Source organism: Sminthopsis crassicaudata, chromosome 2 (assembly GCF_048593235.1).
Source record: "Sminthopsis crassicaudata isolate SCR6 chromosome 2, ASM4859323v1, whole genome shotgun sequence".
Lineage (NCBI taxonomy): Eukaryota > Metazoa > Chordata > Mammalia > Dasyuromorphia > Dasyuridae > Sminthopsis > Sminthopsis crassicaudata.
Genome location: NC_133618.1, coordinates 227,116,563 through 227,143,572, shown reverse-complemented (window position 1 = coordinate 227,143,572; position 27,010 = coordinate 227,116,563). Strand labels below are relative to the sequence as shown.

The 27,010-nt window shown below is 36.9% G+C and overlaps 2 protein-coding genes across 5 annotated transcripts in view; both read right to left on the bottom strand.

The window, feature by feature from the left end:
* Positions 1-23,763, bottom strand: part of LOC141555471 (bifunctional epoxide hydrolase 2-like) — a 52,562-nt gene extending 28,799 nt beyond the window's left edge. Inside the window, exons 1-11 of one of the 2 annotated variants that reach the window (XM_074288384.1) lie at positions 23,567-23,763; positions 15,645-15,729; positions 15,330-15,489; positions 14,054-14,244; positions 10,809-10,931; positions 9,130-9,204; positions 5,785-5,880; positions 5,302-5,380; positions 4,128-4,162; positions 2,051-2,077; positions 62-147 (exon numbers count right to left, since the gene is read on the bottom strand). In XM_074288384.1, coding sequence (XP_074144485.1) covers positions 62-147; positions 2,051-2,077; positions 4,128-4,162; positions 5,302-5,380; positions 5,785-5,880; positions 9,130-9,204; positions 10,809-10,931; positions 14,054-14,244; positions 15,330-15,489; positions 15,645-15,729; positions 23,567-23,667 — 1,058 coding nt within the window. In that variant the 5' untranslated portion in view covers positions 23,668-23,763. The remainder of the gene's footprint in view (positions 1-61; positions 148-2,050; positions 2,078-4,127; positions 4,163-5,301; positions 5,381-5,784; positions 5,881-9,129; positions 9,205-10,808; positions 10,932-14,053; positions 14,245-15,329; positions 15,490-15,644; positions 15,730-23,566) is intronic. The other variant, XM_074288385.1, reaches the window with a different exon arrangement.
* Positions 23,764-25,042: 1,279 nt separating this feature from the next.
* Positions 25,043-27,010, bottom strand: part of LOC141555470 (bifunctional epoxide hydrolase 2-like) — a 52,711-nt gene continuing 50,743 nt past the window's right edge. For 2 of the 3 annotated variants that reach the window (XM_074288381.1, XM_074288383.1), the window contains one exon: positions 25,043-26,546. In XM_074288381.1, coding sequence (XP_074144482.1) covers positions 26,468-26,546 — 79 coding nt within the window. In that variant the 3' untranslated portion in view covers positions 25,043-26,467. The remainder of the gene's footprint in view (positions 26,547-27,010) is intronic. The other variant, XM_074288382.1, reaches the window with a different exon arrangement.

Below are 27,010 nucleotides of genomic sequence, written 5' to 3'. Positions count from 1 at the left end.
TGCTTCCCCCCCCCCCCTTTGCTGACTCAGTTCCACCACACTATCTGTGTTCTGTAGTTACCTTACTCTTTCTGGATACCAGAGAGCCAGGTTCCACACCACAACACCACCCCAGTTATGGCCAATAAACACTGCTTGGAAAATACCCTGAAGAATAGAAATATATGAGATGAGATCTGAAATAGAGGATGGGTCAGCAAATGCACAGCTCCAAGGCCCTGAAGAATTAGAATTCTTGCTAAAATTCTTCCAAAAGTTTCATTTAATTCTGCTGCTCAGTACCTTTTAAAAAATCTGTCAGAGATTTCCTAAAATAATCTTCATAACAACTACCCCATGCTTCCATTCTCCGATAGTCCCAACTAGCCCTATCATTCATCTTTTTTCCTCTCTACTACAAAACCCATCTGATGTTAAATCCACCTATTCTCTCACCTATCCTGGTTCAAAGAGAGTATCCCAACTCTTTTCTAAAAAAAACTCCCTTCTTATCTCTTGTTCTTGTTTGTTGGCATTTCTTTAAAAACTTTGCTCTCTCATTTATCCACCCCCAGGTATCTTTCACCTGTCTCCACAAGTTTCTTCTTTCTTTCAAATTTGAAAATTCTCCAAATCCTCAGAATTGTCTACTTGACAATTTTAAACCATTGAAAAAACTCTCATACCATTTTCTACCTTCTAAACTTTTTGAACAAGTGGCCAATATTCACTGTCTTGTCTATAACACTTTAACATTCTTGACTTAACCTAGCAGAGTATTAACTCCTAAAGATCAGGAATGACTTTTCTTTTGAAATGCCCAGCCTAGTGCCTGGCACTTAGCAGATTCTTAATAAATGCCTATAGATTGACTAATAATTTGGGTTCATCCTCACCATACTTCTGGAAACTTTACAAGTTATCAATTAATCACCTAATAATCACCAAATTCAGTGGCTTCCCTTTCCCCTTCCCCCTTCTCAGTGCTCACTCTTTTTGATCTCTGATACCATTGAATATTCTCCATACCCCTATTGTGCCATTTGTGAACTCCTTCTGATTTCAGGGAAACTTGGGAAGGCTTATATGAATCAAGATAGTGCAAAGTCAGAACCAGGAAAACAATTTCGAAAGTAACAATATTGTAAAGACAAACAACTTTGAAAGACTTAAGAATTCTGATCAATGCAATTACCAACAATCCAACAATGATTCCAAAGAACCAACCAATGATGCAGTATGTTATCCATCTCCAGATAGAATGATAATGAGCTCAAGATACAGAAGGAATGCCTAATGTGGGGATTTGTTTTCCCAGATTTTGTATATAGGTTATAAGAGATTTTTTCTTTCCCTTCCCCTGAGGATAATGTGCTTGTTAATGGAAAGAAAACATTTTTAAAAGAAACTTTCTTTTTAGCTTCTATACTACATTGTTCTGATTTTCCTATCACTAGAAGCACTGCTCTTTCTTCAATCTACTTTTGTTCTCCACATCCTCAAAATGTACTCTAAAAGGCTCTTTGTATTCTACTTCTCTCTCTCTCTCTCTCTCTCTCTCTCTCTCTCTCTCTCTCTCTCTCTCTCTCTCTCTCTCTCTGTCTCTCTCTCTCTCTCTCTCTTTTTTTTTTTTACCAGTCTTTTCCATCAATCTTTTCCTTGGAGATTCCATCTGCTCTGATTACTTCAACTATAACCAATATGTAGTTAGCTCTATATTTCCCAGACCTGAGCTAGAAATGGCATGGAAATTAGAATCAGGGGACTCTGGCTGCAGTATCCATTCTGCTAGTTATTGTCTGTGTGATCCTGGGTAAGTTATTCAACTTCAGATCTCAGTGTCCTTATCTATTTGGACTCATTGATCTCCAAAATACTTTCCAACTCTAAATGTGTCATTCCATCACACATTTTGTTTTCCATTATCTATTTCTACTGTCTCCCTTTCTCCCTCCTTTCTTGCCCCTTAAAATCCTATATTTCTTTCAAGTTCCACCTCAAATCACACATTCCTTCCAAGAATGCTTCACTGATGGTTTCCACTCTATAGTGGAATAGCCCAATTTCTTACCAGCTTATCCAGGAAAGTAATCAGCTCCTAAAGAAGAAAAAAAAAATAAGAACAGTTAGAAATGTCTGCTCAATACCTCAACATGTTGATTCACTTTCATCTAGATATCACTCTGATAGTGTGTTTGAAACACTCTAGACCTTCCCACGTCCTTCTTCCACAGGCATAATGATAACATTAATATTGATACATTTATTCAACTTAAAAAAGTAGTTCTTTCACCCACCTTATAAGAGTCTATAGAAGATTGATTATAAAGGGATAATAGCAAGGGTCACTTGTTTCCAGAATATTTCTATCTAAACATTGAAATAAGAAGAATGAATTGATGAAAAAAAGAGTTTCAGAGGAAAAAATGCACAAAAGTCTGCAAAATAATTTACATACATTTTCTGTTCCTCTGCAATTTTTTTACCTTATTAGTTTTTGACATTTATATTTTTATATTATATATTACATATATATATATATATATTATATTTTAGAGTATTTTGATTTTCATTTTGGGGCCTCCTTCTCTCTTCTCCCCCTTCTCCAATATGGCAAGCAATCCGATATAGGTTATACAGATTCAATTATATTAAACATATTTTCACATTAATCATGTTGTGAAAGAAGAATCAGAACAAAAGGGAAAATCTAGAAAAAGAAAACTAACAACAAAACTGAAAATAGAATGCTTTGATTTGTATCAGACTCCGTAGCTCTTTTTATGGATGTGGATAGCATTTTCCACTCCATGTCTTTAGGAATTGTCTTGGATTATTGGATTACTAAGAAGAACTATGTTTATCATAGTTGGTCATCACATAATCTTGCTGTTATGGTGTACTTCTTTTAGTTCTCACTTTACTCAGTATCAGTTCATGTAAATCTTTACAGGATTTTCTGATATTAGTATGCTCTTAATTTCTTATAGAACAATGGTATTCCATTACATTCATATACCACAATTAGTTCAGCCACTCTCCAACTAAAGTTCAATAGTTTTCTTACTTTCAATTTTAATAATTTTTCCTTTGATTTTCAGAATTTCTAATTAGATTTTTAATATTGTTTTCTTAGTTTTTTTAAATTGCATGCTCAATTTATTGATCTCTTCTTTCTCTATTTTATTCATATAAGCATATATGTGAGAGATAAAACATTTTCCCTAAGAGCCATTTTTGCTGCATCCATAAATTTTGGTATGCTGTCTCATTATTTTTGTTTTTTTGGGTAAAATTGTTTGTTTCTATGATTTATTGTTTGAGTCATTCATTCTTTAGGATTAGATCATTTAATTTACAATTAATTTTTAGTTTATCTTTCCATGGCCTTTACTGAATGTAATTTTTGTTGTTTTTTCTCCCACTCTCCATTCTCTTTCTTATGTCACTAACAGTGGCTTAACAGCCACATGTACCAATTCTCTCCTTCCTTAATGAACAATACAGTATTTCATCTGAGACAGGGCCATGTGGTCATTAAGAGTCACGGAGTGTCAAGAAGATCTTCTCTCCACAATTAGAAGGAATAAAGGTACTTTCTTATTAATTTTGAAACTGGGGGGTAGCTAGATAGTATAGTGGATAGAGTAGTGGCCCTGAAGACAGGAGGATCTGAATTCAAATCTGGTCTCAGACACAAGAGGTTTATTAATTAACCCTAGACAAGCCACTTAACCATGACTGCCTTGCAAAAATAAAAAATAAAACCAAACAACAAAATAAAAAGCTTTGAATTTTAGAATCTTCACTGGATCTTTCTATTTTTTCACCATCCAAATAAGTAATTGATTGGAATATCACAGATTCAACAAATCTTGCTAATTAGTTGACTAGCTGGCTTGCTAAAGAAAAAAATACTAATGGACTGACTTCATGCTTTTGGGGGGTTTGTACAGAAGCAATTTCCACATTTCAACATTATACTGAGAAAGCAGCTTAGGTTAACTAGAGTAAAGACTAAGATGACAGAAGTTTAGAAAAGCAAATGGCTCTTTCTGTCTCTAGGAGGGAATTCCGTTAGTTTCCGGAGGATAGTCTGCATTAGTGAAATGGGATTGAAAAAAAAATGCCAAACAGTTCTTCCTTACCTTACATATGACTTCCTGGGAATATTCTTCTATTTCTGAAGGAAGGAAAAAAATTTCTATCATGTAATTTATCAAAACCTATTCTGGAGTTCCCGGATGCTCATATGTCAAGCTCTTCTCTTTACCTATTCCAGAGGCAGTGATATCTGCTCAGATTTCACTATAACACATAGGGATCATTTTAAAATTTGCAAAGTGCTTCACATAATTTGATGATGACAATAATCCTGCAACTATCATCCCCACTTTGCATATGAATAAGTTTAATAGAGAATCATCTTATCCATGGGCAAGTGGCTTCAAACAAAAGCAGTCACAAACACTCCCTTGAAAAAGGAGGGAACTGCTGACAAATAGGTTCAATCTAGTTAAATTACATTCTGAGGGATTCATGGAGAGAGGGGCCTTTGGGACACAGGAAATTCATTGATTCCAGGTTATACTGATAGCAAGCATCATAAGCAGGACTTGAAAGAGTCAGTGTTGTTTCCACAGCACCAAGATGCTTGCTCAGAATAGTAGAGTTTTAAAAGATTGATGAGACCCTAAAGACTAATTTTTGTTGGTGTTGTTAAGTTGTTTCATTTAAGGTTTTCTTAGCAAAGATACAGGAATAGTTTACCGCTTCCTACTCCAGCTCCATTTACAGATAAGGAAATTAAGGGACACAGGGATAACTGTCTTGTGCAGGGCCACTGGGCTGAGGCACAATGTCTGAGGACAGATTTGAATTCCTAAAGATGTGTCTTCCTGATTCTAGACTCAATATTGTATGTCCTCTGAGCTCTAGAGGTCAACTGGTCTGACCCTTACTGTTGAGAAGTGAGGACAATAAGGATCAGAGAAGGTGAAATAATATGTTTTTATGTCATCATACTCCTAGTAAGCAGTGGAACTAGTCTTAAATATAGCCCCTTGATTGCCTGTCATCGGGGGGAGGGAGTGGAGGGAGGGAGGGGATAATTTGGAAAAATGAATAAAAAAAATAAATAAATAAATAAATAAATATAGCCCCTTAATTTCTAGTAATGTGTAGGGCTGAGTAAAAGAATAATTTACTTAGAAGGGAGAAAGGAAGAGAATAAACTTTTAAGTGACTACTATATGCCAAGTACTATGCTTTGTACTTTACAAATGTGATCTCATTTGGTAAACTCTATAAAAATGAACTCACCATGGGGGGCAGAAGAATCGCCATAGCCTTTCATATCTGGAACAATAACCCGGTAGCCTGTTTCTGCTAGAGCTGGGATCTAAAGAATGAGATGAAGCATTTGATATTAATGACCCTACCTTAGTCTGCTCTCTTCTTTATTAGCCTAAAGTAATTAAAAGAAATTCAGAGAATTTGCATGGCCCTACATCCCAGTTAGTTGTTTCTTTTTGTTTGTCTGTTAGTTTTTTGAGTTTTTGGTCGGAGAAGTGAGCAGTGACTTAAGATTTCAACAATAAAGGCAACTCCCATTATGTAAACTCTTTTCATTCATGCAGGTCTCTTGTCACTTATTTTCTAAGAAAGTTACTGGGAATTATCAGTTATAAATCAGTATTACCTGACTTATGCTCAACACTCTTTACTATTCTTCATAATGAATCAGGGTACTCTTCCCCTCAACTCACCCCCACCAAAATGGAGTCAATCTGGGCTGAGACTTACCTGATACCTCCAAGAGAACCAGCTTTCAGGAAAGCCATGGCAGAGAATCACAACAGGCCCAGAGCCCATCTCCACGAAATGCAGCTGGACACCAGGCTGTGTGAGAGACAGGGAGGCTGTGGCTAACAAGTTCTTAGGCTGGACAATGGATGCAAAAGCATAGGCTCCACATTCTCGAATCATTGCTGGTCTTCATGTGGTTGCTGGTCCCCCATAGGTTCTAACAGGCACTCTCTCTCCTCCTCTCCCTCCCCAATTCTAGGCATGTACTGAATAGAGAGAGTGCATTAGAGGAAGAGAGGGAAGAAGAAAGAGAGGGGGAAAGGCAGAAAAATAAGAGAAAGAGGGAGAGTGAAAGAGAGAAGAATAGGGTGGGAATAAAAGGGGAAAGATGAAAAAAGAGCAAGGAGGAAGAGAGGAGGAAAGAGAAAGATAAAGGAGGGAGAGAGAAGAAAATAGAAAATGGGAGGGAGAGGAAAAGGAGGGGAGAAAATGAAAGATAGAAGAATGATGGGAGGGAGACAGAGAGGAAAGGAAAAGAGAAGGAAGAAGAGATGAAGGGAGGGGAAGAGGGAAAGAAATAGAGGATATGGAGGGGAAAGGGAGGGAGAAAGGCAGAAAGAGAAGAGAAGGAGTGAGAGGGAAATAAGAGGGATTGTGAAGGTCACTTAGTTCAACCTTTCATTCTATAGGATACTGAAGCTCAGATAATTTAAATGATTTGTCTAAGGGTCCCACAAGTAGTAAGTGATAAGTAAGAACTTGAATCCAGTTCTTCAACTCCAAATCCAATGTTCTTTTTATCTTAAATATTAATAGCTAGCATGTGAGATTGTGCTTTAAGATTTACAAAAATTATCTTAATTTTATTTTGACAATACACCTTGGTGGTAGGTAATAATGAAGATAATAACAACTTACATTTAGATTGCACTTACTATGTGTAGAAATTTGCTAATTATTGTCTCATTCAACCATTACAACAAAATTAGGATGTAAGTGCTATTATTATTTCCATTTTATAGCTGAGGAAACTGAAGCAAGGTAGGTTAGAAATCTCTCTGTATTTATGGCTGTGAAATATTGCACAATAATCTCCCAAGAATCAAAAACCATGATGAACTACTTCTGATGATTCTTCTTTGTACATAGCTCTTTATTTGTTGTTTCTCCATTAGACTGTGGATTCCCTGAGATAAGGAACTATCTCCCTAGCATTTAGTACAATTCATGTCACAGGTAAGTTTCAAATAAATGCTTGTTGATTGACTCATGGCAACAGAGAGACACAAAACAGGGCATGAGTAGGCTGCAATGTAAATAACAGCAAAACAGTACAGAAGCTATCATTGAAGACATGTATATATGAAAAAGAAGAAGAGTTGGTCATGAGGTGATAAGAAAGGATAAATAACTGATGAACAACAGAATACTTACAATGTCAAGAAAAAATGAAATTGGAGAAGGCCCCTACCACACTGGGTGGTAGGGTGAAAGGCAGGGAAAATATGGACAAAAGTTACCTCTGATGGCAGGCCTGATTGGGTAGTCATATATATCACTAGCCCACTTACAGCTCCCCTAAGTCCAAAATAGGACATTCCAATCTCTAGCTTTAAGAGCTTCTTTCTCCCATCCAAGGATATTGTTGTGAGATCTTCTTACCAGGTAAACATGGCTAGAAGAAGGCACCTAAGGACAAGTGATTGTAATTGTGCAAAAATGAATAACCTTTTGTACAACCTGCTTGTTAAGTTAGAAAAAAATAACAGACTGGGAGATGCTTGAGAGCATAGATTGTTTTTCCTCTTTTTTAAAATTTTCATATGTAGCCTCAGATACTCACTAGCTGTGTGATTCTGGGCATTTCATTTAATCTTTTTCTGCCTCAATTACCGAGTTAGAATTTTTTAAATACACATTGCTTTATGAATCATGTTGGGAGAGAAAAAGCAAAGCAAAAGAAAAAAATGATGGAAGATATTAAAAAACAGGGGGAAAAAGTGAACATAGCATGTGCTGATTTACATTCAGTCTCCTTAGTTCTTTTTCTGAATGCAGATGGTATTTTCTGTCCAAAGTCTATTGGAGTTGCTTTGGATCACTGAAACCACTGAAAGGTCCAAGTCTTTCATACTTGATTATTGCATATTCTTGTTGTTATTGAGTACAATGTATTCCTGATTCTGTTTGTTTCTTTCAGCATCAATTCGTGTAAATCTTTTCATGTCTTTCTAAAATCAACCTACTCATCATTATTTTTAATAGAAAATAATATTCCATTACCTTCATATTCCACAACTTGTTCTGCCATTTCCCCAAGTGATGAGCATCTATTCACTGTCCAATTCCTTGCTACTATAAAAAGAGCTGCTACAAAATATTATTGCACATGTGGCTCCTTTCCCCTCCTTTATGGTTTCCTTGGAAGACAGACCTAGTAATGGCTCTGTGCATGGTTCCCAATTGTTCTCCAGGATGGTTGGGTCATTTCACAACTCCCATTTATCTAATTTTTAAAGTTCAGAATAAAAATAGCACCTATCTCACAGGGTTGTTGTGCAGAACAAATAACATATGGAAAACCTTTTGCAAAACTTAATCTGCTCTCTATATGCTAGCTATTATCACTGTTATCATAATTGATGTTGTTGTTAATATATCACTTTTCCAATTAATAACATGTTTAAATATTAGACAATGAGAAATTAATAAATCCTAACACAGAATTTTATATCTTTAATTAGTGTAAAAGAGTGCTATGACTTTATTTTGGCCTTACTCAGTATCCCTGCCATACATTATGGACCCTGGGGTGTCTTCAACATTGATAGCATCAGCTGAATCCGAGATTATCTTAAGATCTGACCACAGCCATTATGCTAAATGCAAGGGATAGAGTTCATCATCACAAGGAACTCACATTCTAATGGAGAAACAACAAACAACTATGTAGAAAGAATTAGAAGTAGATCATCATAGTTTTTGATTTTTTGGAGATTGTTTGCCATATCTCACAGCCATAAAATATACAGAGAGATCTCTACTCTTCCTTTTCTCAGTTTCCTCAGCTGTAAAATGGAAATAATAACAGCACCTACCTCCTAATTTTGTTATGATGCTTGAATGAGAAGCAAATTCCTGCACATAGTAAGTGCAATCCAAATGTAAGTTATTATTATTATATTACCTACCTCCTCCTATATGACACCTGGTCAAACACTCCTGTCCCTTTTTCATATAGTGACCAGTGCTTATAGGGAGAAGTGAAATGCTACAACAGTGTGGACAAACACTCTCATTTCTCACTCCTACCCACCCTCATTCACAACTAATTGTTCTTACCTTAACTTCAACACATCCATGGGCAACACTGCTTGGCTGTATTGCAATAGGCCGCATCATAGTTTGGTGGAGAAACTGAAAGCAAAAATTATGATGAAAGACAAGCCCTTAGTTTCCTTCTATAAATTTTCTCAGTGTTTTCTAGGGTGTTGAGGTTAATAAAGAAATATCTAAACCATGGAAGGAGCAACTAGGATGGTGAAGAACCTTGAGATCAAATCATATAAAGATTATTCAAAGAAACCCATCATGTTTGACCTGGAGAAGACTTCAAAAAGAGCTTTCAACCTGGGATACAAATACCAGCCCTTAGGGATGTAGGAAATATGGAAAATAGTTTGGTAAATAACACAATCAGAGTGAAATATACTAAAATTAATGGTGTTATTAAAAAAAAGTGAATTAGAGAAAGAATAAAGAAGAGGTAGAGAAAGGGCTGGAAAAAAAGAGAAAGTAATATGCTGCATCTGAAAAATCTGAGATAGTGAATTGAAGGAATAATTATATTGACCAAATTAAAATGATGAGGTTTGAATATAAAACCCTTTTCTGGAGGGCAGAGCAAAAAGATGGTGGAGAAAAGGCAGGCACTTGCGTGAGCTCTGCCAAATTCTCCTCCATACAATTTAAATCATGTCTCAAAATTAATTATGGAGCTGCAGAATCAATAAAAGAGTGGGGTGAAACAATTTCCTAGCCCAATTATATGTTAGAAGAATTATAGAAAAGATTTCACTCAGGATCTTCGAGGAAACAGGATTTTCAAGCATTCTAGATTAAAATATAATTAGAACTAAACAGAAAAAATCATTTTCAAATACGAGACTCAAGAAGCATAAAAGATAAACAGGAAAGAGAAAACAGGGATTCAATAAGATTAAACTGTTTACATCCCTACACAGGAAGATGATACTTGTAACTCTTAATAATTATATCAATATTAGGGTAATTAGGAGGGATATAGACAGATGGTGCCATTATAAGTTGACTTAGATGAAATGATATAAAAAATTAAAAGGTAAGAAAGAGGATTGCGCTGGGAGAAGAGAGAAGAAAGAGAAAGAATGGGGTAAATTATCTCACAGGGCATGAAAGATCTATTACAGTAGAGAGAAAAAATGAGGCTGAACTTCACTCCCGTTAAAGAGACAAGAATATGGGGCAGGCTGAGAGAAGGGAAGGCAGATTCATGGAGGTAGTGATCAGAAGTAAACCACTGATGAGAAAGGAGAGAGAGAGAGAGAGAGAGAGAGAGAGAGAGAGAGAGAGAGAGAGAGAGAGAGAGAGAGAGAGAGAGACACGGAGGGAGGGATAGAAGGAAGGAAGGAGGAGGGAGGAAGGGAGAGAGAAGGATAAGAGAAATAAGATGAAGGGGAAATCCATAGTTAGTAATCATAATTATATATGCATGGAATGAACTCATACATAAAATAGAAGCATAGCAGAATGGATTAACAATCAAAATCCAAAAAGAGATTATTTATAAGAAACACATTTAAAGCATACACAAAAGAAAAGTAGAAAGTTGGAGAAAAATCAAATAAGAAAGGTGCAAGGACTTAGAACAATAATGGATTTTTTAAAAAAATCATCCGCAAAGGCTAAATCAAAAAGGCTTTTTATTTTTAGATCAAAACTAGCTCCAACAATTAACACAACAACTTTAAGTTCATAATTACCTGTATGCCAGTTGATTTTTCCAATTCCTTCAGAGCCACGTCAGTATCTCGGGCAAGGATTGTGACCATTCCTACTTCACGAGCTTTCTTGAGGTTGGCTTCATCATCATCCAATAAAATAGCCTGAGATAAGAGAAAGTTAATCTATGGCATAAAATGTTTTAGGATAAAGCTATCTATCAAACATAATTCAAAGAGACATAAAAGATTTGACTGAATAATCAACTTAAGTCAGTCTAATACAGTAAAATTAACAATTAAAAAAAATCTACTTAAGTCTACCTCTTATAATCCCAGAACCTGGCACAGTATAAAGCTTACAGGGGAATAACCAAGGTTTGAAATCTAGACCAAAGCGGAGCCTGCCGTGCTGTGGTTCTGAACCTGCACAGCTTTACAACTGATTGATACTGGCTAAGTTCAGCAGCAGTCTATTGGAACTTCCAAGAAGTAATCATCCAATAAGAGTATTTCATAGACTCAGATCCAGGTTAGAAATTTGCAGAGTTCAGATTAGGAAAGTACTGCTCAGATTTTGCCCTAGATCACACCATTTTGGAAACACGAAAAGTTTGCAGGTATCCAACTTGTGGTTCTGGAATAATAGGAAAAAAGCTCAGCTCAGACAAGCATAAATATATACACACATAGAAATATAGACCTAAATATGAATATGGAGATAACAATTAAAAATTAGCTTAAGAAATAGACTAGTTGATCAGTGGAATAGGATAGGTTCACAAGACAAAATAGTCAATAACTATAGCAATCTAGTGTTTGACAAACCCAAAGATCCCAACTTTTTTTTTTAAATCAGCTTAAGTCTACATCCTATAGTTCCAGCATATAGCCTAATTTAAAACCTGCCTTGGAATATCCAAGGTAGGAAATCCATATATATATATATATATATATATATATATATATATATATATATATATATATATATGTGTGTGTGTGTGTGTGTGTGTGTGTGTGTGTGTGTGTGTGTGTGTATGTGTGTGTGTATAGAGACATCTATATGCATATATTTATATATAAAGTTATATCCTTTGACCATTTATCAATTGGAGAATGGCTTGTGTATATTACACAATGGCTTGTGTATACACAAGTATGTATGTAAACACACATATATAAACACATATATGTGTGCAGGTATATGTGTATATATTTTTCTTTATATACACACACACACTCACACACACACACACACACACACACACACACATATATATATATATATACACACACAAATATGCACACATATATACACATGCACAATGCATACACACACATATAAAATATCATTTCATCCTCACCATTACCAGGGTCAACCTCAGAAATGATCCCTTTGTTTTCTTTCTCCTCATCTTCCAGCAGAAAAAGATGCTACTATAACCCCAACATCTCTATGTCAGCCATGTGAACTTTTGTGTTTGTCTTTTCCCAATCAAACATGAAAGCCATCGTCTTATTAATTCAGGCTCTATCACAGGAGCTAATACATACATGCTTCTAACAAAGGACCTGGAAGTTTACAAGTTTCTCAATTTATGCCAGAATGATATTTTATGAAGATAATAATCAAAGTCCTAAATTCCCACTGAGACAGGTCCCCAAAGACATCTAACCAACTCTCTCTTTGCAAAATGCAAAGAAACCAAGGCCAAGGAAAAATGATTGAAGAGTTTTGCCCAAGGCCACAGAACCAGGAAAGAGCAGAACTGGGATTGAAAGCCAGATTCCCCCACCTCCAAATCCATCAGTCTTCTCGACAGCATACCACCCTCAGGCCTTTCCTACAGAATCCCTTCTAGGACAAAATACAATTCAGAAGTAAAGACAAGAAAGAGTCACAAAATCCTTTTCATGGGGAGCTCCCACTTAGAGGTATGTCCTCTGTGAAGGAAGCCTTCAGCTTATTTATAATTTACAAAGTTTCCTCATTAAACTAGCCATGCTAGGTAGCAGAGAGGATAGTATATGGAACTTGGAGATTCCTCTCCTAAGCATATTTGCCAACTCCTCTTTAAATGATATAATTAGAAATTTACCTGGATCATTTCCAGTTAAGTGACTTACCTCTGATAACACAACTAAAATACATCAAATTTAGGATTTGAGTTTCTGGACTCCAAGATTAGCACTTTAATAAATGTACTCTATTACCTTTCCTCTGATTTCTTTTCATTCAATTATGCTGCTTGAAAATCAATAAAAATTGCGTTATGCCTAAGATGAATATTTGAACAGATACAGCATTCTAATTGCCACACATCTACTTTGGTAGAAACTTTAAAATGGCACCAGAATGAATAATGATCAAGAAATCTAATGAGAAATTACAGTAACCAACTTTACCCATCCTGAGAAATACACAACAGAAACCTACAGCAGGGTAAAGGAGAGAGTACCAAAAAGCCAGTAGCAGAAGAAACACCCCTATACTACATGTCAAGCAAATCCCCCCAAAAGATACTTGGCTTTTGACATAAAGGGTGACATCATAGGAATATGGAAGAGCAAAGAAGAAATTATCTTTCAGATCTATGATTAGGGCAATAGCTCATGACTAAACAAGAGAAAGAGAGGACTATAGAAGATGAAGTGGAAAATTTTAATGACAAGAAAATTTTGAACAAATCCAGTCTAGCTAAGATCAACAGGGAAATGGTTAGCCAGGAAAAAAAATTTTATAGACTGTTGTTCCACAGCTTCTCTAAAAATGGCCATTTTCCAGTTTTGCTGTTTTGCCAACTTAATGAGAGCTCCATTCCAATTTTCTTTTCTTCTCTTTTTTAAAGAATAATGCAAAAAATTTTTGAATTTATTTAAACATTACTTTTAGTATATAAAAAAATTGAGTTTCAAATATTTTTCCCCCTAATGCTCCTTCCCACATACATTAGAAAGTAAGCGATATGTCAACTGTATTTTTCAAAATTATTTTGCTTTTCTTCAGTTATCAACCTTGATTAAATTGCAATCAACCTGTAAGACCTTCCAATATTCAGCTGCTCTGCCTCTCCCACCCTATGTCACTCAGAGTAAGAGCAAAGTACTCTAGAGAGGCCCTGCTCACTTTTCCTTATTCTACTTTTATCTCTTTCCTTCTTTCTGTATTTCTATTCCCACCTTCCTCTCCCAGCTTTGCTTTAGCTTCTTTAATCTTCCAACATTGCTTGTTATTCACTTTTCTGCTCAAATTAAGATATTCTTGCAATAAGGAAACTTCAACTCACCTCATGTGGTGTCACCTTCAATGCCTCAAGGGCAAACTTATAAATCTCTGGGTCTGGCTTGGATATTCCAGTGCGGCATGATTCTATCATTAGGTCAAAGTGTTTTCCTAGGGTACCTGTCACCTGGGCAATAGTATATCTGTGTGGACTATCATCCAACCATTTGTTGGTAAGAATGCAAGTTTTATATCCTAAAAGAGAAAAAAATATATACATATGAAACAATCATCACAAATGCCTTTTTGAAAAGATCAAAACTATCCATAGAAATGCCATCTAATTTACAAGAAAAGAACCAAATTGAAGTGCACTGGAATAGCATAGCTAGCCTCCTTACACAATTTCCTTTCTGGGGCTCTTTTCCCATATCTTCAGTTCTCAGAACTACAATCTAGGTTTAAAGAGGATCTTAGGATAATCTAGAATTCCTCCCCAGAATTCTCCTGTCACAAGTATGAAAATAAGTTGAATCTTCTCATTTGTTTAGATGAAATACATTGTACTCCACTATAAATACCAGGTATCAAACTTATTTATAACCCTTGCTCTGGGATTCAAGTATTGTTTCTCTAATTTATTGCTAGGGAAACAGATATAAGGATTTCATTTCCTGGCTGTGGCCACAACAAAGCCAATCAGTTCTTGAAGTGAATGGAAATATAGAAGGTAAATTTCTGTATTATTCTGAGAAAATAAGGAAATGGGATGATATATTCATAGCTTTCCTCCTAAAATATAGTGGAGTGGTTATAGACTTCTGCATACCTATGTCCAAAAGCATTCCACTTTATCCCATTCCATATCAATGACTGAATTCAGGTCTCACAACTCACAAGTTAAACACTGCACTTCTAAAACAGAAATCTGAAACGTGAAATTTGAAGCTGGTGTGGTGGATCAAATACTTGAATTTTGAGTTAGAAAGACCTGAATTCAAATCCTACTTCTGACACTGATACTTAATAGGTGTGTGACCAAACCCTTTAATCTCTCTGAGCTTTGGAAGATCTTATAACAATGAACTAATATACAGGCTATGATATGCATCAGTGATAGGAGTTGCTACATGAATGAAATCATCAATTTAAGGCATATCAATATAATTTTTTGCATTTATTCCTTGTTAAGGCTTAGTGTGGTCCACAATCTGATTCTTTAGTTTCTTCAAGTCTCTGATTTATGATATCAAAAAGCATTTTGTTTCATTTTGGACTAAATGTCTTTAAGTATTTATAATGACCCTCAGACAAGAAAATATAAAGAACTTGTAACTTACCCTTATTTTTCAAAATGATGGCAGCTTGAAGCATAGGATAATTGATCTTTCCTTTTGAAATCACCTCTTCAAAGATTTTCTCTATAGAGAATTGCTCTGGGAGGCAGAAACCAGAGGCTGCAGAAAGCTTCCTACAATCTTCTTCCATGAGAGGAACCCACTATAAAAATAAATAGATAAGGTCAGTGCTAGAGAGGAAAAACAAGCACACTAATATACTGGTTTGTGAAGAACTGGTCTAATCATTCTGGAATACAACTCAACTCTTTGACCCAGTAATCTTACTAGAGGATATCTAACCCACAGAAATCTTACCTGTGAAAATGTGATCTCTCCTGTCAGGAGGCGAAGATAGGGGCTATCAAGACCTTCTTTAGTGATAACTTGATTTAAAAAACCCCTAGAAGTTTCAAGCAAAGGAACAAAAGATGAATGAATATTCAGAATATTAAAGTTACAGTTAATTAGTGGGTTCTACTTCAATCTCATGGAGAGTAAGCATAGCATACTAGAATTGGTACTGTGCTAGAAGTTCAGGACAACTGGTTTCTAAAGCCCACTCTTCCAAAAACATCACTATATAGTCATAAAGCAAGTCATTTCCTCTCTCTCTGCCTTAGTTTCCTTCATTAAATTGAATAAGCATTTAGCAAGTACCTTCTGTGTGCCAAACACTGTTAAATTTTGAAAATCCACAATAATACCTGGGGTAGCCGAGCCAAGCTGATGGATAGCCCAGAGAGGTAAGAAGTTTGGTAGTGAACACGTGGGTCTTCAGACCAGGTGTTCACTAGCGAACCAACAAGTCAGGGCATTAAGTCAGGGCATTATGTGAGTAGGTATAATAAAGGCTTTTTAAGATTACACATGGCTGTTCTTGAACGCGCTACCGGTTATTAAACTATAGATTCCAGAGATCCAAAGACCAGTTATTAAACTATAGATTCCAGAGGAGGCGAGCCGGGTAGAGTTGACACTGCAAAGGTCAGTGGTCAAAGGTACTTTGTTGGGCCTAGGACAGACTAGTAATTGTAACTGCCAGGAGGGCACTTTGAAAGAGTAAAAGGTCTCTGCTAGATAAAGTTTCCAAAAGTTTCACTGAGGTTGTTCCCTTTTGTTCTGATTTTTCTTTCCCAACATGACTTATATAGAAATATGTTAAAAGTAAATGTTATATACTTTAACATATTTAACATATATGGGACTACCTGCATTTAGAGGAGGGGGTAGGAGGAGGAAGAAGGGGAAAAGTTGGAACAGAATTTTTTGCAAGAGTCAGTGTTGAGAAATAACCCATGCATATGTTTTGTATATAAAAAGCTATAATAAAAAATAAAATTAAAAAAGTAAATGTATGCATATAATCTAAAAAAATTAAATTAAATTAAATTTTAAAAAGATTCACAGAAAGTGAGATTTAGAGCTAGAGAAGTTATTTTATATCCTTAGCAAACTTAAATGACCAGCCCAGGATCCTTGATTGAGAGAAGGAAAGAGCTTTGGAGAAGAAAATGGCAAACCACTCCAAATGCATCTCTAATCTCAAATTCTTTTCTTAAAAAAAAAAAAAAAAAAAACATAAATATGCCAAGAATCTATGATTTTGTTGATATGTGAATTCCCTCCACTGATGAAGATCTGTAACCTTTATAGTCTTGGAGTGATCTGAGACTAATAGAAATTAAGTGACTTCCCCAGTATCACATAGCTAGTAAACAGAGGCTCCTAACATATTCTGCAAATACTTTGTAAACCTTAAAATGTCAGCTCATAATTACCATCCCTGATGTTGTTTTGTCCTTATGTTGGTTTGACATATTCAGAGGGAAAAAGTGATGGGACAAGTTATTCCCCTGATGTTATTATTCTTTATCCTTAAGGTTCACAGTATTGAGATATAGATATACCCTAAGAAGGCTTGCTAAAAATATCTTTGGAATAATTCCAGGGACAGATGATACATTGTATCTTGTGCCCACTTTAAAAAATTCTTGTCTTAGGACTTGATCTTTCTCAAACTTTCATTCATGACTTGGAGATAACTGATATTTGGTGTGTTGACATATTGAAAACATTTGTTTTGCAACTGGGTGGTACTGAGTAAGAAAGACTTGAGTTCAGATCCCTCTTAAAATACTGACTAGCTGTGTAATTCTGGGCAAGTCAGACACCCTGACCTCCAATTCCTCCACTCCTCAGTTCTTTCCTAAGTCATTCTCCCCTTCTTTCTACATCTTGATCCCTTCAGTAACCAGATAATGTCTGAACTGTTGTCTTCTCTTGAATCTCTTGCTCCCTTACCATATATGATTGGTTGTGCCCTGCCAGTCTCAGCTTTAGATCACTCCCAGCATCTGTTGCCTTTGCCTCTAAACAAAGGTAGAGAAAATCAAACCAAGGGCCTGAATGAATCCATTACAAGTATATGCTATACAACCTCAATATATTGTATAGCAATAACATATTGCTATATGTTCTCACTGCTGCTGAGCAACCTCCAATTCATTAAACAAATTAGTAGAGAAGTTCCTCCAAGCCTTTTCATCCTTCCTTAAAACTTAAATGACTCTTTCTCTAACCTGACCTTCTCAAATGAGAATCTTGACTGATATTTACTGCAAGAATTGAGGCCATTCACCAAGAGTTCCTTCTTCTCCCCTCCTCCTTATCTCGTATCACCCAGATACCTTCTATCACTATTTCCTCTTCACCTAAGGAGATTGAGCTTCTTTCTCCTTGGTAAGGTCAATCCTTTTACCTGCCAAATGATTCCATTTTATCTCCTCAACTCTAACAGGTTGTCCCTCTCATCTCTATGCTCTCACTTATCTTCAATTTCTCACTGCATACTGGTTGCTTTCTTACTGCCTACAAACATTTCCATATCTCTTCCATCTTTAAAAACTCCTCCCTTGAGCTTTCCCTCCACAGGCTTTTCCCATTTTGGGCTAAACACCTTGACAATGTCTTCAACAGATACCTTCACTTCTCACTTTACCCTCTTCTTCACGACTTAATTCTCTGGTTTAACAACCTTATTAGTCAATTAAAACTGCTCCCTCCAGAGTAACCAGTGATCTTTTAATGGCCACCTCTGATGACTTTTCTCTCAATCCCCATTTTTCCTGGGGTCAAGATCAAGTGTCTGACTATGGATGATTAGACCAATATGAACTCAGAAGGTTCTACTATGGATCAGACACAAATAATCCATAGAATTATATAATTATGTAATTGATGTATGACTGCATAGGTTGATTTTGCAGTTATGTGCATTTAAAAATACAGTACTTTACTACTTCAAATCTCTTTAGAATTCTAGAATAGAGCTGCTTGTAGTTATATATGGGACATAGGTTCATTATAGATACACTTGATTGGTGCATCTGTGGACTCATTTAGCACATTAACTCCTTAAACCTTAGCTTCCCCTTAAACCCACTTTTTTTCTTAATTCCTTTATTTCTATCAAGGTTATTATCATCCTTCCATTTACTCAGAGTCTTCCCAGAATCCTTACTCTTGCTTATCACCTAAATTGAATCAGTTACCAAGTTTCATAATTTCTATCTCCATAATAACTTTTATCTCCTTCTCTCTTCTCATACAGCTTCCATCAACTCTTGCTGGGCCTTTGCTGTAAGTAGCTTCCTAATTGTTCTCCTTGACTCTATTGTTTTCTTTTTCTCCAATCTATCTTTTTTAGAGCTGTCGAAGTGATTTTCCTACAGCGTAGGCTTGACCATATCAAGCCCACAACCCCAGCTCCTACACTCTAACTTGCCCCAGCTCAATATACTCTTTAGTCCCTCTATTACCTTTAGCATTAAATATAAATTCTTCAGTTTGACTTTTCAAATCCAATCTACTTCACTAGCACTATACATTACTCTCCTTGATGTACCCAGTTGGATTTCTTACAGTTGCTCACCAATGATTCTCTATCTTCTATTTCTTTCTATCTATCTATTTCCTTGCCCAGGCTCTCCTAGGTTTCTAGAATGCACTCACTCCTCATTTTCATCTCTTAAAATCCTTTGTTTCCTTTAAATTCTGCTCAAATATGGCTTGCTATAGAAAGCTTTTCCTGATTCCCCAACTGCTAAGGTTACCTTGTGTTTATTTTTTACATATATTGTATATAGAACAAATACAGATGTACATACTATCTTTCCATGTAGAACATGATGTCTTTGAGGGCAGGGATTGTGTCATTCTTATTTTTGTACTCACAATGCTTAATATAACTTTTAGAACAAAGTAGATGTTGAATTAATTCCTGTTGTAAATGATCAAGGTTTGTTGTAGTTGGCAAAAATCTCATTTTTCTAGCCTACTCTTTCTCTAAGAAGTTAGCTTTCCCCATTCATGCCTCCCTTCCCTGGAAACTAATCATTTTCCCCCTCATCTGTCTTCTCTCTGGATTCTCCCCTTCTCTGGAAACTTTTATACTTGGACATTCCAGGTTTAAAATTTCCAGTTTTCTAGATGTCTTGGAGTTATCTTGCTGTGATGTCTAAGACAGGAAATCCAATCATGCCTCAGTGGTCAGCAATCAAGGCAAAAAAAAAAAAAAGCCCTTTCCATTGCTTGGGAGATGCTAGTCTCAATCCTAGTGATAGGTAAACCAATGGACTACTTCAGTTTTGAAGTGTGAGAATTTCCTGAGTTGTCTCTTGCCATCTTGGGAATGGTAAGTAAACCAGGTAATAGAGGGACTAAAGAGTTTATTGAACTGGGGCCTGGCAGAAACTCTCAAGCCTTTCCTTACTTAAACATGCCAAATTAAAGGACTTATGGTTTGCAGCATTAACCAGCTCAAGGTCCCCAACAAGGATTCTACTCTCTCCAGATGCTGTCAGTCTCTGATACTATGGTAATTGCATCTTTAGCTGCCAGAACCTCAGGCAAATGCTCAAGAACAAGTATATGTGTAATTTCACTGCTGATTAACACACAACAAATGAGTTCAATGGTCCTGGGGGGTTACTGTGCTTTGCTGTATTCTATCAAGGTATATACAGTCTTAAACCATGCCAGAAAAGCCCTTGGTTACAGGAGTAATTGATGAATAAGAATAATGATGTAAATACAGGTTGAAGTACATGCCATAAAGTACATGGTGAACTGATGATTATGGCATTAATGAATACTGCAAAAGTACTTTGTGGGATACTGCAAAGCTCACTGGTCTTGCAGCATATATAAAGGATGACTGGGATGGAGAAGGAAGTGAAGACTGTTCCCAGAGTGAGACTGGTTGAAGTAGGAATGATAACCAGGAGAATAGAAGATTGGGGAGGGGGAGTGGTGAGACATATACATAATTACTATCCTTGGGTCTTTGAAAGACTGTCATATTCAAAAGGCAATTAAAATGTTTTTTGAATTACTTTTGGTTCTTTAACAACACCAGTAAAATGTTTTTTTTATTAAAAAGATGGATAAATGGCTGTGAATTTTATGGGAAGATTGGGGTCAGTAAAAGTAATTTTCAACATTGGACCCAAATCATTGCCTTGTCCTAAATATACATTTTTTTATATAAGCATAGATGTGTTGTTATTGACCCCAAAGTGAGGTGCCACAGTGGATAAAACACCAGGCCTGGAATTAGACTCATCTTCCTGAGTTCAAATATGCCTTCAGACACGTCATTGCTGTATGGGCAAGTCATATAATCTCATTTGCCTCAGTATCCTTAACTATAATTTGAGCTACGGAAGGAAATGGCAAAGCACTCCAGTATCTTTGCCAAGAAAACTTGAAACAGGGTCTCAGAGTTCAGACATGACCGAAAAATGACAACACACAGGACAGAACTCATTTAAGGAGGGCACTTGAGCCATTATCTCTTTAGTTCTGATCCAGCTAATGTACTCTAGATTTAATCATACCCTTTACATATATCATCTTCCTGCAAGATCACACCAACCCTGGAACTTACACCTTCCCTATACCCTGTATCCCCTTTTGCTTGGAGAGAGTGGAGGGCAGAGAGTTTCTCCAAGATCTTTCATTTTGGAACACATCTAGGCCACCTATCTGGACTTTATCAAGCTCTACTTTTGGGCATGGTCCATTTCTCCCTTTTCCTCTTTAGCTTCCTTATACATAGCATTGTCCCCCCATTAGGTTGCAAGCTCCTCAAGATCAGAGTCTATTATTCACCTCTTTGTACATACAGCACTTAACACAGTGCCTGGCCCATAACAGGCATAATAATAAGAACATAATAAATGCTTATTGACAAATGTAAAGTGTTGAGGACTCAGTCACTGTCACTTTAAGTTTAAGTCTCAGTTCTGTCACTTACCAACCTTGGAGCTTTGGGCATATCATTTCACTTCTCTCTCAGCCATAATTTACTAACTCCTAAAACAAAGGAACTGCACAGATTGGGGAAAGGTAAACAGTACAACATGAATGTAATAGAATATTACGGTGCTAAGAGAAAAAAATAAATATGAAGGATCTGGAAACACACGGGAAGACTTACATGAACTGATACAGAATGAAATGGATCCAAGAAAATAATACACACCAAGAATACCACGATGTAAATGGAAATATCAACAACATCAAAACCAAGTACTATGTAATAAGTAAATGTGGCCCCAAAGAAGAGATATGAGAAAGCACATCCTCCTATTTCTTTGCAGAGGTGAAAGTTGATGTGCAAAATACTATGTATGATAGTATATCTTTTTGGGATATACTGTTTTTTGTATGCTAAATTGTTCCTTCTATTTTGTCTTTTTTTGGGGAAGTGGGAATGTCACAAACATTTATTAAGTACCTGGTATGTGCCAGGCACTGTGTTATATGTTTTACAAATATTTGTTAGAAAGAATAATGATGTTGACATGGAACTTCTAAATTGTTGAAGCATATTCCAAATATTATTGTATCCTCACCCCAACCATGGGAAGTAGATGCTGTTATTATTTGCATTTTACAGGTGAAGAGATTGTGGCACACAGAAGTTAAGGAATTTACCCAGGCTTACACAGCTACTAAGTATCTGTGACTAAACTTGAACCAGGTCTTCCTGACTCCAGGTCTTGTTTTCTATCTGTTGTAACATAGGGCTATCTCTTGTCATAGAAAGATCAATTGAAAGAAGAGAAGATTTGAAGTGTGTGTGTGGGGGGGAGACCAGGATAGCCTTCAAGTATTTGAAGAAATGTTCCATGAAAGAGAAGTTACATTGATTTAGCAATGGGTAGAAGTTGGTATGAAGCAGATAGTATTGATGTCAGGAAAAATTTTCTAATAATTAGAGCCATTCAAAAATGGATAGGACTACTGGGATAGGTGTGCTTCTCACTGTATGATATGTTACATATACATACATATATGTGCATTTATATAGGTATGTGAATACACACACATGTATATACACACTTAGGTATACACACACATTTAGATACTTTCCCTATATGTGTTAGGCTGGACTGAACTGAAGTTTCTTCCAATTTTCAAATTCATTGAGTCTGGAAGCAGAAATGTACAAGTACTCCAACTCTTCACTTTCACCAAATACGGGGGCCTGAACTTAGTAGTCAATCAACAAACATCTATTAATAAGCCAATCAACAAACATATATTAAGGTCTCTTGTTAAGCATTGGAGATACAAAACCAAAAGTGGAATCGTTTCTGCCCTCAAGGAGTTTACATTCTGGCAGGGAAGACAAGGCATACAAAATAAAGACAACTTAATGGGGGACTGGACTCTAGAAATTGAGGAGTTAGGAAAGAACGTCCCTATAAGGGTGAATTTGAGCTTAGAGTCGAGGAACCAACATATTTTAGATTTAGATGGTCAATATGGGCAAAGCACATTGGGAGATGGCAGTTGTAATGGGGGAAGTATTTTAAGATCAATTTGTTTTTCTTTATTGAGTAGTTTTACGTTCCCTGTCTTTAATCTAAAACGAAGAGTTATTTGCATTTTTTAATCTCGCTTTAAAAAAAAAATCACCGCAAACCACAAATCCCCCAAACTCTTTAAAGTATAATTAAGCTTAAAGTGGCAGTGCACTGATTTGTGTTTCGGGGCGGGGCCCTTAAGATACAGGATTGCCACCCCTGTGCTAGACTATTTGGGAGAAGAGAAAGGGGGATGTTCGAGGCGGCCCGAGGGCGCGCAGCCCAGACTTCTGCGTGGTCGGGACTCCAGGGACCGGGCTTCGTAGGTCGGAAGACAACCCGGTGCGCGCGAGCCAACCCTACCTGGGCAGGGCCAAGGCTTCCTCCGTCTGACTGAAGATGATGTTCGGGGAGCTACGCACTAACACTCCGCCGAGGTCGAACAGAGCCGCGCGCAGCCCCATCCCTGCTGCTACTCCGAGCACAGAGCTCCAGCGATGGGTAGCACTCAGTTCTTCTCTTCTCCGCGGTGAATCGGCCCCTTGCTACTGTCCTCACACCCCGCCCCTGTCCACTCTTACTATATAGCTTTTGCCCAGCCCCGCCCCCTGTAGGATAGCCAAGTGGGCAAAGCCAACTCCAGGCTCCTGAAAATTTCCGAGTGGTAATCCAGGTCCGATGTCACCTCCTAAGGACTGGCTTTCCTTTGCAGCTGATTTACAAAAGCCCTTTACTTTGTTGACTTTCGCCTTTGTTTTCAGGAAAGCCAGTAGGAGACCTCTCGAATTAGAGCAGGAGGTCAGTGCTGGGCCTGGGAATTAAGGACCCCAGATTAGTCCTGTCCCCAAGGGCACGCTCTCACCTTCCGTCTATAAAATCTACGCATTTCAAGGAGCACTCCATAGGCTGGTAAACAGTTAATAAGAATAATTAGATAGAGAGTACTGGATTTGTGTTTAAGACTTGCACCCTCAGCCCCACTGATTCCTCTGCATTTGTGGTAGGGAGTTTCTACTAGAAAATGTCCCTGTACTAATCAAAACAGACTAGCAGACACAGTACCTAACTACTGTGGGTAGGTCTGCCACACGGAATGAATCTATGATCTTGTTATGATAAAAAGTTCCTTGGGAAAGACACTTCATTCATGTGGGTAGGTCCCTTCTCTGCAATTGAGACTTGTCTTTTTTTTCCAGTCATGTCTGACTCTGTGATCTTGTTTGTGGCTTTTTGGGGGAAAATACTGGACTGGTTATCATCTTACATTTTAAAGAAAAAGTTTAGATAGAAAATTAGAGAATTTAGAAGAAATTGAGGCAGAGCTAAGTGACTTGCTCAGGGTCACACAGCTAGTAAGTGCCTGAGGCTAGAATTGAACTCAGAATCTCCCTGGCTCCAGGCTTGGTGCTCTTTGCACTATGGTACCACCCAGCTGCCCTGCTCTTGCCATTACAGTACAATTAAGATGCCCAAGTTGAATTTCCGTGGGCCCTCCAGCCCAGAGGATAGCCAGGAGCTAGCTTAGTAGCTTGGAAGAAGTCCTGAAGAGATGGCCACTAAATAAAGTTCTGAGCAATGCCAGGCCAACCTCTGATGAAAATTGAGATTACTTCCTTTTGCTTGACATGAATTCCAGGGTCTGCAAGTTTACTCCTTTGCATTCCACCTGTTTTCTGCTTCCCATAACCAAAACCTGCAGCCCATAGGGTCCTTCTTTAACCCAGATTCACAGAAAATATCTCTTCTGCCATTGGGCCTATTTATCATTATTGATTTCATTCCAAGATGTCATCTACTTACTTTTTGAATGAAGTACAGCCAATGCCATTGTGTCTTACAAATTTTTTTTATTGTAGTCACAACCATGATTAACAAATTAATTTGGAACACTATTTAACATTCAAAGTAGAAACACCAGTTTTACCTCCCCCATTTTACACCTCAAGAATAATCAGGAGACTTTACTCATTTAGCTGTTTCTTTATCTTGAAAAATTTGCCCCATTTTAAATTTTCTGATCCATATATTCATAATAGAGATCAAAGAGACTAGAGAGATTATTTAGTTCAACTCTCAATGGATGGATAAGGTTCAGAAAACGTGGATAACTTGCCCAAGCCCATTCATCTACTATGTCACTGAACTGCAATTGGAACTCAGGACCTTCTGATTTCTGAGCCAGTTGGTAATGATTACTCTTTCCCAATCCCACTCCTTAAATTAAATCACTATTATTTCATAACTGTTGCCTATTCTAATGGTTATCACAAGAAAGAAAATATTCATGAGAATAATTCAAATTGCTTTCTATTTTTGCTCAGTAAATGTGAACATCAAATGCACCAATAAAGCATGAGTTGGCTCACCTCCCTTTTTTTCTTTTTTCTTTTTCTTTTTCTTTTTTTTTTCAGAACTGAAACCCTTAATCATAGTTATTGTTATTTGTCCTTTATTCTCGAAGAGGCCCATGATATTAGGGAAGTAATGCCATGAAATGCAAGTGAATTGGATTGACTTGAAGGAGGTCTGTGCAAAGTCACCAGTCTTATTTTCTCCTCTGAAGCCATCTGGATCCAGTGGTGAGATACAGATCAGGAAGATTGGAAATTGAATGCAGAGGGAGAACTCGGCCATTTTAAGCTAAAGACTTTAACAGGCTTCATTGTGATAGAGGCAAGGTCAGTTCAGTGACTAATCTAAGTCAGAAATGAGGCAGAGAATGGCCTCTTTTACCGAGTACAAAAAAATTCAATATTAAAGAAGAACCTCAGGATTTCTGGTCAAAACAGAAGCAATTATTATTTTCATTCACTCTGAGTCAATCAAGGCACAATGACCAACTGAGACATTTTAAGGCACAGTCCTTGCCCATAAATCTAAGGATATCTTACAAAATCTCAGTGATCAAATCTTATATTCTTTTGGGCAGAGAACTTACAGGTGAGGATAAATTCCTTCTGTCCACAGAAAAAGAAAAGAAAGAAAAGAAAAAAAAAGTTTTGTGTTTGCTCAACTGGCCAGTTGAATCTCTAGTAAGGCAGCTCCTACTCCTTCCTACTCACAGAGGTTGGTGTTTCTGTAGGAAGAAGAGAACAAAGCACTATTGCCTTTCTGGTACATAGGCCTTAATATAATGCTGTTGGTTAAAGGAAGTGGATGGAAGAGAAAGCCATCATTTAATAGGAATGTTCTTTCCCTAGGAAATAACAGAGGTGTTCAAAGGACTCCCCTTCTGCTCCCCACAACACACACACATACTCAACATCAAAGCATAGAATTCAAGAGAGGATTCTTGGCCACATCATTCAGCCACTCAATGAGGATCTGATTCACTTCTTTTGGCCTGCAAGGGAAACAAAAGCTGTCAAAAATTCTGCTGGTTCCATTTGCCCCAGGTGGAATCTAGGGAAATGGTAAAGCCAGAAATTGGACACAACTAAGACAAAAGTCAAGATAATTCATGATTAAATGAAATTTTGTAATAACAGAGAATTTACAATTCTACACATTCAATCCTAATCAGAATGAATGATCAAGCTGTCCTTTATGCAGGTTGTCCCAAAAATCTTAGTGCAGGTTGCCACACCCCAAATGTCTTTTGGGACATCCTATATCACACATTATGTATATGATATCTGTTATTTAACTTGATCCTTTCAACAACCAAGTGGTATAAACAATATTATGCCAATTTTCATAGATAAACAATATTATACCAATTTTCATAGAACATTAAGATTGGAAGAAATCTTAGAGATTACTTATTCTAAACCTTTCCATTTCAGTAGAAAAAATTGAAGCTTGTTG